At 38.0% G+C, this 17828-nt stretch overlaps 1 protein-coding gene across 6 annotated transcripts in view; it reads left to right on the forward strand.

Annotated features, from left to right (window-relative positions):
* The window catches only part of CACNA1D (calcium voltage-gated channel subunit alpha1 D), a 169894-nt gene that overhangs the window by 45565 nt on the left and 106501 nt on the right, over window positions 1-17828 (forward strand). For all 6 annotated transcript variants that reach the window (XM_071550761.1, XM_071550765.1, XM_071550760.1 and 3 more), the window contains exon 4: window positions 17556-17695. In XM_071550761.1, coding sequence (XP_071406862.1) covers window positions 17556-17695 — 140 coding nt within the window. The remainder of the gene's footprint in view (window positions 1-17555; window positions 17696-17828) is intronic.

Below are 17828 nucleotides of genomic sequence, written 5' to 3' on the forward strand. Positions count from 1 at the left end.
AACTAGTGTTGATTCCTTGGTGGAGTTCAAGTGGTGACAATTTTGACCCTAAAGTAAGGATTTGAAGGTAGGGAGTTAAATACATTGGCTGAATCAGACATAAAAGAAATTCATATCTGTAAATTACATAACAGATTTATGTGCAGACTTCGTCACACCATGGAAATTGCTTTCTGACAGAGGGTAAATTAATCATCCTCTTGTGGATCAATTCAAATAAATAGGTGCAGAGGAAGGATAATAGGATGGCTGTGTAAAGAAAACTTAATTCATAAGAGGGAACTGTAACAGCATGACATTTTTCAGCAAGGAAAATTGAAGAGGGAGAGAGTCTCATTGGGGGAACATGAGGGGGAGAGAAAAGCTGCTCCAGCTGAAGGGTAGTGTTGGCACAGAACAATTGGGTGTCAACTAGCTGTGGGTAAAGGTACATTAGTGATTAGAAGAGCTTTCTAAATGCCAGAGGGGTGAGATATGGGAACAGAATTCCAGTGGGAGTGAACAGGACATTCATTTGGGTAGGATTTGCCCCCCTCAGTTTCAAATCTCTCAATGGTAGCAACTCTGCTGGGAAAGAGTGCAGCAAAGAATGAAGAAAGAAAATAGCAAAAAGAGGCAAATTTAAATTTACTGACATATTGCCTTTATTTATCTCTGAACCTAATAAAGTGACAGACTGTATTTTTTGTGGAATCATTGTACAAAGACAAGCTTTAGAGTAAGTGCAAACCCACAAAACACCCAGAGTTTATCCAGAACAGTTAATCAGTGCTGCTGATTCTTTTCATAAAAAACTTTGCAATTAGTAATTGATGGGTAGAATCCTAAGCAAGTAGCAGCAGTACTTCAAGTAACTGTAGTTCATAGGACCCAATAACAGTGCATGTTTTATCTAAATGTGTTTTCACTTTCTGGCATTTTCTTTATAGAACAGGCAAGAAAGGACTTTTAAAGCAAAAGTTACTTTCTTAGTTAGAAAAACCAATAAGTATTTAATGATATATAATTTTTGTAATGCTGGGATATCAGTGGCAATGAGGATTTATTGGTATCTACTTTCACTGTGATTTTGGAACTCTTTTTCTAAGTAATAGTATCTTGGAAACATGTAGATGCATGACAGCCTGTGACATTAGGAATGAATAAGGTCGTTGGGCAGAAGTGCCAAAATATCTTATACAGAGTAAGAATCTGAGGGATTTATAATGCAGATAAGACTGAAATGGAGAACTGTTTTATATGTGAATCGTGTTTGTTTTCCTCGCCCATCATATGTTTGGAACTGGAACCATCAAGGGTGTTGTAGATACTGGTGCGGGAGAAATAATACTATGCAGTAGTTTGGAAATAACACATGAAGTGCTTTTTGAAGCAAAACCTAGATATGTTTCTGAAAAGTGTTGGATGATGTTGAAAATGTATCAGTAGTCAAGCTGAGTCATAATTAAGAGGAATAAGTGTAATATGACCTTTTTATTTCAATCAAATCATGTGGTTTTGGGGTTTGATGTTTCTTTACTATGGAAGAGCAGGACTAGGTCTTGCAGCAAAGTTTTACTGCAGGGATCATAGCAATGTTTTATGTATCTCTACATCAAATACTACTGTAGAAATTGCACAATTGCTGGATGCCTCACCAGAACTCAGTGCCACTGTCAGACATCAGAAAAACAGATCTCTAAAAGAATCACTTTTATTTATGCCTGAAGAGTTATGTTCCATGATATATAGTGAGCCTGGACTCTTTCAACATTGATTCTCCAGAAATTCATGTACTCATCTAATTTATCTGATTTCAGTGGTGTTATTCCTTATGCTAGAGGAAATCAAGAAACAGATTTTCTTATGGAGCTGTGATCCATTTTAAATAATTATAACTTTAAGGCTAATCTGCCTTTCAAAAAGTAGCCTTATTCTAACCTATTACAGAAATGAAATCTGCCTTTGTGTTCCTGTTTTTCTGTTCTTCAGTGCTTTAATACATAATTCTGAGAGTCATCAGTGAACCTTTGAATCATAAATATTATTAATTGTTGTTGTGAATAAATGAAAATTTATATCTTCCATTCCTGTAAGTATCTGTTAAACCCCCCCTACCAACTCAAATGTTTCAATCTGAGATAAGAAGCCAGTTTTTAGTTGTGGTTCAGGTACTTCACTTTTGAAGGGGAAACTCCAGATTCTTGGTCAACCCAAACAAAGTAAAACTAAGAAACTAAGGTTATTCTCTGGTTGACACGTACATTGTTCTCTCACCAGTGAGTTTTTACATTCCATTTTTCCTTCTTCGGCACCTTTCTCCTTCGAACTCTATTTCTAGGATAAACTGGAACACAGAGTAAACACAGAGTAAAATTTTGTAGCTTTTTGGACACTTAATTATGGAGTGCTTGTGCATTTAGTGCTTTGAAGAGCTTTCTTCAGGTGTGTAGCTTTGTCAAATAGGGACCAAAAGATTAAGTTTTATATGCTATATAAAACCCAAATAACTGGTTAATATTTAAAAAGGAAACACTGTCGCAGTTGAAACATCAAATTTGAAATCTATAGTCACATTGAGAATAGAGGTTTGTTCCCTGGTATGGTCAGTACAGACTTTAACATTCCAAAATAAGTATATTGTTTCCTAAATCATAATATATTTAAGTATTAACAAGAAATTAATGTATATAGTCCAGTTGGTAGTTACAAAGTTTGTTGTGTTTTACTTGCAGCTTTTGAGTATGGTCTCTGTGTATTTCTAATTTAAGAGCTGTTTTTGTTTCCAGAATAGGCAGATTTTAGGTCATCATTTTTAGGAATCTGTGAGATCTTTGGAGATTGGGGTAATGATGATTATCGTTACGTACTTTTCTGTGAGGTGACTTGATCTCCGTGTGCAAGGCAGAATTTGCTGATGGTATTTCTGCCTATTTTTATATTAAAAAACCAATAAACCCCAAACAAGCCACAAAACCAGCCAAACATAAAGAAGTTCAGCTGCTTTAAAAGGATGTGAAGTAAGGCATGCAATATGGCTGAGTCTCCCTGAAGGAGGAGGAAGGTGTCAGTTACGATTAATGTGAACAACATTTATGGCCCCGGAGATGTGACCTCTCGTTACAGTAAATGTGACAGCATGAATTACTTTCAATTACGGTGAACTACATTCAGCTACATTAGTTCTGACACACCTCACTAGGACTCTGCAGCTCTGGGAGCTTTAACCAAAGGAGAAAAAGGCAAAACCTCGGAGTGCAAGTGTGTGTGTGTGGCACTTGAGCCAAACCTTTGAGTTCTGACTCAGGCAGATGATGCCTCGGGGTTTACACACTTCTGTTACATCACTTGTTATTTCCACTGGCACTTTCAGGTTTATGCCTTGGACACCAAAGAATATGCAAACCATCTTTTTAGTATGCCATGTATAATAAGTGTAAATGCTGAATTATCTTTTTTAAAGATCAGATGAATTATCCTTTTTATTTTAGTCAGATACTAAATTGCACCTTTACTTGGAATTGGAAGTGGGATTTACTGGCCATCAGCATGTCCAATGTGTCCCACTTTGTATGGCAGAACTACCTTTTAATCTTCATTAACACTATGCTTTTATTCTTACAAATTAAATATATCACAGCACAGGATATTTATCACTTGACAGAAGCACTTCTTATAATGTCATTACTTTTTCCTTCAAGGTTCAATTATCATGCTTCAGTTTCTACCTCTGAGCTTTCACAGACAATAAAAGATGCCCAGGGCAGGAGTCAACCTTTCACTTTTGCTACAGAGGAGATGCCATCTATTTCACGCTGTGCTAAGTATTCCATCGAAACATGAGTAAAACAGTGCCCTTGGCAAATCATACATTAGAAACAGCACTAAGCAAAGGAAATAGCTTTAATTAAAGCATTTTGTTTCACTTTGAGGATTTGGTTTGCAAAGAACTGGGCATTTTTTCTACTGAAATGAAGACCCCCTTTTCAAAATGAAGGGACTGGTGTTAAAATCACAGTAGAAAATTAGTGATGTAAAATTGCCACTTAAGGGAAGGGAAAGAAATGGTTGCTGATTCCAAAGTGATGCTGAAGGAAGGCTGTGGAGTCTAAATTTCTGCTGTTCTCCATTTTGTGTTAAAAACTAATTTTCAAATCTACATTTTCCCAATAATTTCACTGGGCATTCAATGGTACTGTAGTGGATTGTGAAAATACTTGTAAATGTTTCAGTGGGTGTTTTAAAAACCACCATGCAATAAAAACTGACTTCCATATGTTGGCAGCTCCCAGGCCATTAAGGTACAAAGATTTGTATTTTAGTTGTTTTACTTACTAAAACTTAATGGAATCATAATTTTTAGAGCTTTCTTCAAATGACTGAAGCAATGGGACACTCATACAATTTTCAGTTCAGCCATTCTGGCAGTGAAATATCCTCACTTAGGTAATCAGATTCCCCTCAAATGCTGTTTGGTTTCAGGCCACTCACTTCAAAAAGGAAGCTGAGGTGCTGGAGTGTGTCCAGAGAAGGGCAATGAAGCTGGTGAAGGGTCTTAGAAAATCCTGTGAGGAGCAGCTGATGTTATTGTTGAGCCTGGAGAAAAGGAGGCTCTGAAGGACCTTTTCACTCTGTATAACACCCTGAATGGAGGTTGTTCTCTTCTGCCATGTCTGAGGAGAAAGGACAGGAGGAAATGGCCTTATAATTGTACCAGAGAAAGTTCAGATTAGATATTAGAAAAAAAGTCACTGAAAGAGTTGTCAGGCTTTGGAACAGACTGCTGAGGGTGGTGATGCAATGACCATCTCTGGAGGTGTTCAGGAGATGTCTGGATGTGGCATTTGGGGGATGAAGTTTAGGTGTGGTTGTGGGTTGGGGTTTGAACTGGAGGATCTTGAAGGTCCATTGCAACGTTGGTCATTCTGTGATGATCTGTAAATTGATGTTAAATTCTCTGCATATAACTGAAAGAGGGGGAAAAATTCATTTTTTGCTTTTGGCTTTTGGTGTCTGTGATTTGTATCTGATCAAAATCACTTTTTGTGCCTACTTGGGAGTAGAAGAGGCTTTGGCTCTTAAGGGGGAAAAAGCATAAATTTTTCCAAAAGGGAGGTAACAGCTTGTTTCATGTACTTGCTTTCAAGAACATAGTTTCTAAATATGCTTTAGGGGCTGTCCCAGTAGTAGTTTGGAGAAAAGTCACAAGGATTATGACATTCTAAATCATCTGGAAAGCAGTTTTATAAGGGGAGAAAAAGCAGGTGTTGGTATTCTCTGACTGTTTTATAATGATAATGGAAGTAAACTTGAAACAGTGACAGACTACTTAAGAATATGTTGTTGTGGACAGTGAGTTCTCTGGAAATCAAAACTGATATTCTAGATAGGGGAATAAATTAAAACAGGCTTAGATGCAGTTCAGATGGAATAATAACAAGATAATCTTCATGATCAAGTGTTCTGTTTGTAGAAGCGGAAAATGAAATAAGACATTGAAAACCTAAATACATCTCCTGGGATACTGAATGGTATGAGAATGAGAGGAAGGAAATGATTTTGTGTAGAACTTTGAAATTACAAAGATGCACTTAGATGCATTTGCAGAATCTGGAATTGTAATTGTAGCAGGCACTGAGGGACCCTAAATAATGTTGCTAACATTCCACAAGGTAATATGAAAACAGATTCATCTGTAGAGAAGAAAGAAACTTGGCTTCAGGGCAGGCATATTCATGTTTTCCTTTCTATCAGAAATGGAAGGTTTTTATCAGTAAGGTTTGATCCGCAGACCACAGGAAATGAACAAAAATTCTTTCAACTTTGAGTTGTTTCAGTTTTGTTTTTACTGTGGCAACTTTTTAAGATACCTTAGCAATGTATATCAGTAGGTGCACGTGTTTGTTTCAGAATTAGTACATTTAGTGTGACTTTGGCTGAACACTTTTCTATCATGTCCAGAATTAAGAAAAGAGTAAGGCTTTGTGGTGGTGCTATTACAAGAACTAAGCAAAATGTTTTATTTTTTAATGAGTTTTCAGAAGGGTAGATCAGTATTGTACCTGAATACAGCTGAAACTAAAGCAGGTATATGAAATTAAGCATGGGTCTTGTTTGTGGACTGGGCACAAGTTGGTGGTTTAACTCTGCTGTTTCTGGAATTTTTCTTGGAGCTCCTCTGTGCTTATAGGGAGCCCTTCCACTTCTTAATATTTCTTCTCCATGTGCTGTGCTTGCAATGAAGCAAAAGGCTCTGTTGAAAACTGTTGTTGCCGCCCCTGATTCAGATGGTCCGAAGGACCAGCCTACAAAGTTTCGTTTTCACCTTAAAAGTACATGTTACCAGCCTCAGCCTATTGGAGTCAGACCATTGTACCTGGGGTGGGGTCACTTAAGGTTATATATACCTGTAATTTGAATAAACTTTAGATCTTGCTTGAACATCATATTGGTGTGTGAGGTCTCACTAGAGTGCAGTCGGCAACAAACTGTCATGGCAGAAAGGAACATTTCTCCTTGTGTTTCCTCTGCAGATTGGCATTTTCTTTGTTATGGAACAGCCAGAGCCATCTGACCCTCAGATGCGTAATGAAAATGTCTCCATGTTCACTGAGCCTTCTGTTTGAGATGAAAGAACTATAGAGGTCTTCCCTTTCCAGTTATCCAAATACCTGATGGGCACCAAAATTGGAGATCTCCCTGCATTTGATTGCTGCTGGGAAATACCAATTTCTACAGCCACATAAAATTTTGCATATCTGGAATTTAGTATAAGATGTTCTCTCAAAATCAAAGTCTTTTATCAGTGGAAAAACTTTGATTTTTGACTGTTGAATAAAATTTTTATTAAATAGACACTTTGACTATTTGGTTCAAAACCAAACACAGCTGAATAAAAAGTGCTAGGAAGAACTTGTGCAGTAAGGTGAGACAATCAAGGATGAAGCTGTGCCTTAACATTTGCATGGCTGGTGTAGCCCATTCTCCTGTCAGTTTGGATAAATGCATGTTTTTGGTTCCTTACCTTGCTGTTGTGAGCAGTGTCTACAAGGAGTGTTCTGTCCTGCCTTCTCCTTTTGTTGGAATGGATTTCATTGGCATCATTGCTGTTGACATTTCTGTGGTTTATGACTTCCAAAGCTCAGGTAGGTTGTCTGCTCATAACTAATGCATCTGCCTAGGTTTATTTCAGTGGTGTTTAGTGCAGTTTTACCTACTAATAAATATGGAGTAAATGAAAGTGTCTTTAAGGAGTTAAGAAATTCTTTCTTGAAGAAAAGAATTCCAAATAGAGAATAGAGCATGTAGGATGTCATTCCCAGAAAGACATTAGATATTTCACACTGGAACTTGTTATTTTCCAGGCACACCTTCTCCTCAGTGTAGAATTGTCACATCCACATCATATGGTTTGATGTTAGGATATATTAAACAAGAAAGTAAGAACTAAATACATATTTTTCTGATCAAATTTCTTAGTTGTTACATCAATATGAGGGGTTCACATCCTCTACTATTTTTTAAAGACTTTTTTTTTTAATAGTACTTTAATTCTGTGGCCAGTGTTGATACAGAAGATCCCATCCTGGACATGGAAGTTGACTGCTGTCCAAAAGCAGAGGGTTGAAGAAAATGTTCTCAGTCTTGCTGGGAACAATAGTAGACTACAAGTGTAGGACACTGGTTGACCACTGGTCTAGGGCTCTGCTATTTAAATCTTGAGAAGGATGATTAGAAAAACTGCCATAAAAGAACAGGCCTAACCATATGCTCCCTTCGTGTCCACCTCCAAGTCAGACCAGGACATACAGTAGGTGTGGTGTGCTGCGGTTTTTGAAAGCCTTATTTGTAGAGATTTCTTAAACCTTTTCTGCTATAATAAAATCCAAAAAACCCCGACTAAACTAAATTAGTTATCCTTACATAATGGACATTTCTTCTAGAAGTATTTAGAAGAAGAAACTGTCCCATTAGGTAGGTTTTTAACAAATCATTCTATAGTTTTTAAACTGGACAAAAAAAAACCCTACTGCAGTCATATATCTTACAGATTAATGAGTAAAGTATTGTGCTGATCACATTTGCCCAACTCTTCTGTAATGGAAATGGAAATTAGATTTGCAATCAGATGAATAAATCTTGGGAAAAAAACACCTACTCAAAGAACGTAATTGTTCTGTTTCTTGGCTGACACTATCAGTGCAGAACACAACTACAAACCCAATCTGTTCTCCATATTGTTTCAAATTTTTTTCTTCAGAAAGTCCTTGAGATTCTTGTAACACAGCACTGGATTGTTGTAGGGCTGTCAATGAACAGCTGACTCACAGAAATGTTACCTTTTTGGTCTTCACTTCCTTTTCATTTGGGATGCCAAATTTCTTCAGAGCAGCTCTGAGAACTCCTGCATGAAGGATCTCCTGGAGAACAGTCTGTCAGCTGGGACAGATTTTCCTTTGGCAAACTCACCTACATGGAAGCTGAGCTCAAAATGACAATAACTCATGTGAGAGCCACTCCTGTACATTTGAGAACCATGTAGGTCCAAGAAGGAAGTGCACATGTTGGAGAATGATGAAACTGTTGGAAAATGAACACAAGAAAAGTGGGTATGTTTAAATATAGACTGCTGCAGCATCACCTGAAAAGTTTTTTATGAAAGTTTTTAATAAAAGGTATAAATAATATCAATATGCTTTCGAAGTATGATTAGCAAATAAATGGGAAAAGCTCTCCCAGGAACATGGGTTTTTTGTTTGTTTGTTTTTTTCCTTATAGATTTTGTAGTAAATTGCTGAACTGAGTTAATTTTAGTTTGGTTTGATTGGTGAGATTTTGGTCTGGAGTTTTCCTCTTTTAAGGAAAAAAAAAAATTATTTTGACTTTTGGAGGTGGAATTTTTTTTACCCACTATACCCTTGTTTTTTTGTTTCTCTTTGAATGCTCTGGGAAGTCTGTATCTAGAAAACACCTGTGGAACACAAGAAGTGGACTTGTTGCTAGTCTTGTAACATCTGAAAGTTTTCCAGGCTCCAGTACTTATATATATATATGTATATATAAAATATTCAGTGAGGGATTTACTGCTGTCAGTGTTCTTGTGTGTTCTCTGCTTATGGATTTCTCCATGGTCAGAGTGAATTTATAAGGATTAAAAGATTCTCTTGATTTTTAAATTGTCAGAATTTGAAGATATCTAGTAAACTATGTGATACCTACTGATATTCTCACCCCATGTTTTTAACTAAAACCTGCTGTCTTATAAATAAAGCTGCTCACAAGTAACAAAATATATTTACCATTAATGCTGTTTTATGACTAGATACAGGTTTAATTCATCTCTTGGCACTGACTCTGCTCAACTGCATAAGGTAAAATTATGAGACAATGTGCCCCTATACACAAATATTCTGCTCTACTTTCCTTATTGTGCTGACCTTATTCTTCTGAGTATCATGAATTAGAGGGTGCAGAAAGACACCCAAGCCATTTGGATTCCCTTCCAGTTATATCCTTTATTGCTAACTTGGCCTGCTTTCAGTGGTGCAGCTCAGACTCCTTGGCTGACTGTGCCCAACCTTCACAGGAGTTGGGTGGATTTAGGACTGAAGCTCTCACGTCACTGCCTGCTGGCATTTCTACACCTTGCCTTCCACACCTTGCAAAGGGACTGGTTCATTGTCCCTTGGTTGATAATTCTTCAGTGCATGGTAAATTTGTGGTGGTTTTGTTACATTTTTGGGATTTATGAGCAAATTTACAAAATCCCACTATTCACTTTGTTCATTCAGAACAATATGAAATAGAAAATTAGTCTGTGCATCCACAGAGGAGTGTAAGGGACTGTAAATGGTGTATTTAATAATGTGCATACAGAATGGACGTCTGTTGTGTTCTTTTAGCTGTTATTCAGCAAAACCTCTCTGAGAGCAGAATTCTGCCTGAATGCAGCAAAGGAAAAAACTCTTGGTTTTGTTTTCTTTTTTTTTTTTCCCCATTAAATAATATAAACAAAAAAAATCCTTATTTATCATGTACTAAATAGAACTTTTACATGAACAAAACCAGCATGGATCCACGCAGATGCCTGGTAATTGACATGAAAATCTGGCATTTGATGCAACATTTTTGTCTGTACAAACACTTATTTACAGAACAGAGGTGTTGACATCTCTGTTATCATGTTAAAGGTAAAGTGGAAAATATGTGATTAAGAATATGAGAAGCAATCACAGTCAAAGACGAAATGCAGGTTCTGCAGTGCATTTAGAGGAAGTGATTGCAGGAAATAATGAAAAAATTATCAGTGTTACATATGGTCTGTTTATTCATCTACCACTGGCTGCCAGAGGCTGCCAGATAAAGAACAGGCATTAATGTTGCTACAACTCTTGGAAAGTTGGGATATTATTTCAGTGGTGTTGGTTGTTCAAATGCTCCTGCAGACTACACTGATAAATATATATATATATATATCTGTAAAAAAGGAGTTTAACTTAATTGCTCTTAATTTTACTTGCACCTCAACATAATGTGTGAACATCCATTTTGTTCATTTGCTGTGCTCAGTAATTGAGTAGCTTTGCAGTGGTACCAGGAATGTGAAATCCCTTTGGTTTTATATAGAACTGGTGTAAGAATGTTTATGCTTATTCCTACCCTAGATATGGAATTTGCATTTGGTTTTGACTTTCAAGTGTCAGCCTTGCCATCAGATGTCCCAGTCTGACCTGCCAAAGCATCTGCAGTAGTATGATGGTGTCTTATCTCACAAGACTGGAGATATTTCTGGGCCTGATGCCAAATTCCTGCCTGGACTTGCCCTGGATTTTACATGCATTCAATGTATTCAGACATAAAAGGGTCTCATGTCCTTGAAATGTCATGTGCACTTGAAGTATGGAAATAATGTCTCCTGGCCCCCGTCTGTACTGAAGTGTGACTGTGGGTGTGTAACTCTTGTTCTGAGGTTGCTGCAGAGCACTGTCAGAAGGCAAGGTTGCACCTAAAGAGCAGTAATGCAGACATCTGACATAGTCAGACCATTAGTTGTATTCTCTTTGGTGGATCAGGACTGATCAGGAAGGTAGAATGTGATTTGACTTGATCAAAACACAAATCCTTAAAATACTGTTTTTCAAACTCTCCCTCCCTTGTTTATGTGTCTAAAGGCAGAGTTAATCCTACAGTTATCACCAAATTGAGTGATAAATAATTCTAATTCTTCTAATACATGGAGAGTAATTTCTGTGTCTAATCTTGGAAGTAAATTACTGTTTCTGTTTTTAATGTTGATGAAATTAAGCCAGTTCTATAGATTCCATGTCTGCTTCCTTTTTCTATTTTGGGAAAATGCTACAACATTTTTCACCTTTGGGAATAAATAGGTTTACTTTTCTTTTTGTGTTCTTACTCTGGTGCAGGTCACAGGTGATTTTCAGAGGAATACAGGTATAAAAAGTGAAAAATTAAATGTTTCTATTTTTAAGTTCAGAACTCAGTTATTTTTCTGCCTTATAGATGGTATGTTTTTCCAGCAGCAGAACTTCACAGAATGGCTGTTTGTCAAAAAGATAAATGGCTTTATATGTTGTTGAGGCATCAGCCACACAACTTATTAAATTCCACGTTTGTTTTTTTTTTGTCCCCAAATCAATAATGTCAAAGTATCTTGTGTTATGCTGAAACTTCAGAAAGCCGACCAGTTTAGTTACTTTGCTTAAATGGAGTCACTTTATCTGCCAAGCAGTTTTTTACTCTGATTCAGGTGTGTTACTCTGGATCCAAAGTTGTATTTTCTCAGTTAAGAAATTATCGCCACCTCTGATGCCATGGGCATAGATATCAATATAGGAAGACTTAATTATATAGCATAATAGATTAAGGTTTTGTAAATTAATTATTTTAAGACAGCTTTCTTTTGAAACATCTTAAAAGCAGAGTTGTAGTGCATCACCTTATGACATGTAACAGTAGCTTTGCATATTTCTTTCAGAGATTTTGAAAATATGAAGATAAATGATGACTAATGTACACCATCTGGGTGGGGTGGGGGGAAAAGATTTCCTGAGCAACAGGGTTTCTGCTAAGCTGATTTACTTAAAATAAGAATGCAAATGCGCTGCCTTTTTTTTTTCTTCGGGTTCCTATGATTTCACCTAAACTCACTGGGCAAGGGTAGCCTTTGTTTTGTATTCCATGATCCATGTCCAAGTGGAGCTCCTTGGACTCCATCAGAAGGGCATCCTATCTGATCAGTCCTGTTGCATCATATATTCAGAAAAAGATTGCTGAGACTTGCAGCTTTTGAGCAACATTAATAAGTGTTAGACAGCCTTGCAGGAATCAGCTGCCTCTGAGGAGAGATGACCCAGCTTTGTGTGGTACCAAATCAGTGAACAAACAACTATTAATCTATGCAGCCTTAGGATTAGATCCTTCATAGCACAGATATGTTGTTGTACTTCATATGTTCTTTATGTTTACATCCATCAGGTTTTTCTGTTAATTTGGTGTGCAATATAGAACAAAATTCAGGAATAGATATTAGAAATTATATGCAATTTGTGCTTTAAATCTGTGCAATTTCTTAGAACCAAACAGCCTTCTCAGTTTCTTTTAATACACTTTTTTTTGGCTTTTTTTTTCAGGCACTCAGGCTTATGTATTTCCTTTTGTTTGTTTGTCTTCTATCTCAGTTTTCCTACTTCCATTTTTAGTGAAATATTCACTTAAAGGGATTTCTCCACTGTGGAGAAAATAAAGCATATAAATGTGGTGGTGTAACCTGCTAGAATTGCATCCTTCAGTCTGTATTTTGAATTATCTTTTACTGCTTTGTGTTTCTTTTTACCTAGCAACCCTACCTTTACAATTCTTCCAGTAATACAGAATATGGTGTGATGGATGAAAATTTATTTACTCTTGAGTAATAGTTGCTTAAGCTCTGGACAAGGTGATGTGTAGCCTGGAGATGTATCAGGTTTGCAGAGGCAAAAATTGATGTCCATGGTGACTGGCAAGAAATTACCCAAGTGTGAGAAGGGACTGCCAGAACCTTCCTGAGTGTGAGCACGTTGTTAACTTTGCAGTTTGTGTGAGAACATCTGTTGGCTGCCTCCTTATGAAAGAGCCAAACAGTCTGTAAGGAAAGCACAGCCTGTACTTTGAATGCTGGTAACTATAAGGGCAAGTCATTCATCTGGCCTCTGTGGGAGACACAAGTTGGGATTTAAAAAAAATGAAACAAATAAATGTTGTGAAAGCATGAAAAGAAGGGAGGAAACATGAAACACTGAAAGAATAACCTTCTCTTTGGTTGTAGATGTATAGAAATATGTGTTTCTTTTCTCAAGATTTTAAAGAAATTATGGCTGTGGGCTTGCCCAGTGCTGCTCTTACAAAGCATCTTGTGCTGTTGGTTACATTAATAGCATTGTCCCTGATTTTATCTTTTATCCATTATGGATATATGTATTTCTAGGGGCAAAATATAGAACCTGTGACATATATGCTTTACAAAAGGGAATGAGGATGGAAGGAAACATTTCCATTCTTCGACAGAAAGGAAGGAAAACTTTCCAGTGTTCTAAGTTGTGTAGAATGCAGGAGCTTTTAGATGTTGAATGTGTAGTGGGTGCAATCATACATGCCCTGATTCTATTCCTACTTTTCTCTGTGATCATGTAAGAATTATTAGAATAATATCATCATCATGGCTAGGCTTCACGAACGAAGATTTGAGAAGGGCACTACCCACGCTTGCTGCAAGCGTGCTGGTGGCTAAAAAGGCCGATACGGGATAGGCAGGTCCGGTCACAAAAGGCACAGCGGAACATTTCCCTAGGTGACAAGGGCAAGGAATGGTTCTTTCTGACCCATATCCTGAATCGCCTGCATGCAGGGCAGGGTCTGCGGCTTCCAGCTGCTTCCTATCACCTGTCGTTTTCAACCCTCACCTGTTGCTACAGGGCTTTGCAATGTGGGTGAACCCTTCAAGCCTGCGCAATGGATTTTTTAGGTGAGGCACAGCGTGCGCAGAACTGGCCCCACCCTTTACTCCTAAGGTTCATATGCCACAGCCTAGCGAGCTTGGACGGTGACAGCGAATACCTCAGGACGTAGGTTTGGTTAGAGTATCCTTCTCTTAGATGGATGGCCTTACAGGGCTAAACGAGCTCCATCTGCCTGGGTTTGGGGTTGGAGTTGTCCTTCTCCTAGGATGGTTGCCAGACAGCTAGCGAGCCCATCCTGCCTGTGGACACACTTTGTCTGACCCTTCAGCTGAGACCTGTCTGGCATGGGAGACCCTACCGGCGGCACAAACCACCTCCAGCATTGCTCTCAACCTCACGAGGGCACTCAAGCTTCTCCCCTGCGACAAGGGGGTGTCCCCGGAGAAGAGAATAATATCAGAATAACAGAAATTACACAACTGTTACCTGGGAGAGGTCTTTAGAGATTACCTTTTCTTTCAACTCCTGGCAGGACTGTTGCCAGCCTTAGATCAGCTCAGCTGTACCCTTGCCTGGCTACATCTTTGAAACTCCCTGCTTTAAAACTGCATGTTCCCATTCTATCCTACCTTTCTGGTAAAAAAGTTCTCTAAAATTCTGTGACCCTCCAAACATGAAGCTTGTGACTGTTCTCCTTATTTTCCCATGTGCTACTAATTATTGTTTGCCTTCAAAGTCCTCCTAGTCCCCTTGTAGTACTTGCAGTCTGCTTCTAGCCCTTCTCTTAAACTTCTCTTGGATGGAGAGATCCTCCTTGCTGGAGAGGAAATCTTTCCTTCACTGGGACTTGCATTCTCAACATGCATTTTGAACTCAGAGACCCTAAACTTTAATAGGGTTGCAGCCTCACAGCACTAAGTAGAGATGCATCACAATTTCCCTCTCTCTGTTCTCAGTGCTGTTCCTAATACAGCCCAATACAGAATTTGTCTGATTTACAGTGAGCATGTATTTAGCCTGATGCCCAGAGTGACTTCCAGGCCCTCTCTCAGCCCATATTAGTGTGGGATTATTTAACCCAAGGTGCAGCACTTCCCATTTTTTCTTGGTGAGATTCACATGGTTTCTGTTGGTGCAGCTGTCAAGGTTCCTTAAGATCCATCTGCAAAGTGACACACACTGGCCTTCACCCCACTGGTGGGTTTAAAATGAGATCATCTTATGTTCCATGTGGCTTTAGTAGCATGTTTGCAATATTGTTTAGGAAACAAGAAACATTCCTGGCTCTGTAAAAGAAATTAAATAAACAGGAACAAGACCAATACTATCTTTGAAAGATGGATAGTAAGTGATAGGGGAGAGTTGCTGCGATTTGAACAGCAGGGACATGTGACAATCAGGCAGGTTACACTTGGCACTAGGACTCACACGAACAGCAGAAGAGCATTACAATTGTTTTTGAAGGGCAGCAGTGAAGGGCAAAGATACTTTTCCGGATGGAACTTGGTAGGTTGATGGATGGAATTAATTTATATGTTTGCCTGTAAAATAGGACACTGGACATGGTGACCCAGGAGGCCCCATGCAGTCCTGTATCCAGTGTTCTTTTTAAGTAAAGAAGCTACTGAATTTTTGAATATATGAAACATGTATCTTTCACCTCACTTCTCCTACTACTATGATTTTGATATATATTTTGCCCACAGCGAATGCCAACCGTAATATTTTTGTCTTCCTCATGTTGTCTCACATTATTTATCTCTCTATATCCAAGCTGTAGACTTAGCTATATGCAGGGAGACAAAAATAGCTGTGATTGTGGAATGTGCACATGGTGGGATTTGCTTGTATTTAAGCATTTTTTTGAGTATGTTTCTCAGGAATGCTGGTAATTCACATTATTGTAATCTCTAGACAAAGAGATCTGATGGATTTTGGTGCACAAGCCATTCATGTTCCTTCTGTGATGCCACTTCCCTCTTGTTAGTAGTTGGTTGGAGATAAATTGGTAGGTAAGTGGAAGGGACAATTTTGAAAGCAATATTAGGAAGCCTGAGGAGAAGGAGGGTCTCCATGGGTTTCACTAGGCTGGGAGATGTCACCCCAAGTGTAAAGCAGCTGAGGAGGAGCTGCCCTGGGTGAAGCATTGCCGTGTTCATGAATGTTCTCCAAGGGGAGGAGAAAGGCAGGAGTACAGGACTGGGCTGAGCAGGAGGTACGATCCAGGAGGAAGTGTTACCTGTCCCAGTGATCCCAGGGGTGCTGCTTGCTGGGGGAGGAGGAGTGCACAGTTTATTGAGGGGCCTTTGCACCTGCTCAGCCACCAGTGCCAGGTTTATAAATGGGTATGTCACGCTCTAGGTGGAACCACCCTAAATGGCCTTTTCAGGAGGAAAAGAAACTCACCTTCCCAAGTTAGACTGCACATGAGAATATCAAGACCTTTGTTTAAATTGCAAATTAAGGCTTGTTTTTTTTATTTGGTTGTACATGAAGGTGCCAGGATGTGTAAAAAACAGGGAATATGTACTTTTGTGTGTTATGTCTGTGCTCTGTTTGAATGTATGGTACTAGGTTGTAGTCCTGACTGGGCAGTTGTAGTCTATGTAATTAACATTGCTTGTGATAAGTGAGCAATGTCATGTGGTCCTGAAAAAGTTTAAAAAATTAATAATGGTCTTTATGACTTTTATTCTTGGCTGTAATAGTTGAGTAGCAGTAGGTAACTAAACAAAATATTATACAGAGTGATGATTTCTGGAGGTAAAAAGAACTGATTGTTTTGATAGCAGTGACCTCTGCGATTTATCCAAATCAAGTATGCTAATATTACAGAGAGAAGAAACACCAAAAATATTACTTAGTTAGCTAGGACAAGAGTTCAATGTATAGTTCTGTTTAAAATGAGAATTTTGGTAAAATGCATGAACTAATAAGATTAAAAAAAAAAAAGTTGAAGCAAATCTGAAGTTGGAGCTTCAATGACACAGGGTGGTGATACAGTACCTTAATCATTTTTTCAAGCATAATAGGGTGCTTTAAAGAAATTCTGGTGAAGTGGAAGGAAGAATAAGTCAATGTAAGCTTCTACATTAAGATGAAAAAGTTGCAAGACAGTTTAAAATGAAATTAACACCCTGTTAAACAACTTAAAACTTTTTGAGTCTCCTCAATATGAGACCTTAACATTCCTTATTAGGTAGAACTCTGTGGGTATTAAGGCTGATAAAATGAATAGTGAGTATATCACTGCTTACCTTTTGAGGGTATTTCCAGGGTCCTGTTCTACAACATTGTCTGGTTTTAATGAATGCAGAGAATCCTATAGACCTGGATGGGACTATTTACTTAAGCAAAGGTACAACATACTTCCATGTTTGCAGAAACAGAGGTTTATTCTCTCACAGAATGTGAAAACAAGAAAATCTCGTGCAATTATGTAATTAAAACCTTGTCATTACAGTCATCATTAATGCTATGCAAATAAAACCTGTAACATAAACTGCCATGAAGGTATCTCCTTAGTCCTGAGCAACACAACTTACCCTCTTAGTGCAAATTGGAACTACTGAAAGAGCTATTATATTGTCTTTCATTGTACTTTTTTTTTGTCTTCTACAGGAAAAAGTAGAATATGCCTTCCTGATAATTTTTACAGTTGAAACATTTTTGAAGATTATAGCATATGGATTATTATTACACCCCAATGCATATGTTAGAAATGGATGGAATTTATTGGATTTTGTAATAGTAATAGTAGGGTAAGTAACTTACCTTTCATTATGCAAATATTTTAAATTGTCTTTATAGTGAGGTAGATGTAAGTCTGTTTGGCTGTGAGTAGCAGCCTATGCTTGGTTTTCATTCCTTTGAAATAAAAGAATGAACTGAGTG

The sequence above is a fragment of the Pithys albifrons genome, chromosome 3, assembly GCF_047495875.1.
Source record: "Pithys albifrons albifrons isolate INPA30051 chromosome 3, PitAlb_v1, whole genome shotgun sequence".
NCBI classification, from domain to species: Eukaryota; Metazoa; Chordata; class Aves; order Passeriformes; family Thamnophilidae; genus Pithys; species Pithys albifrons.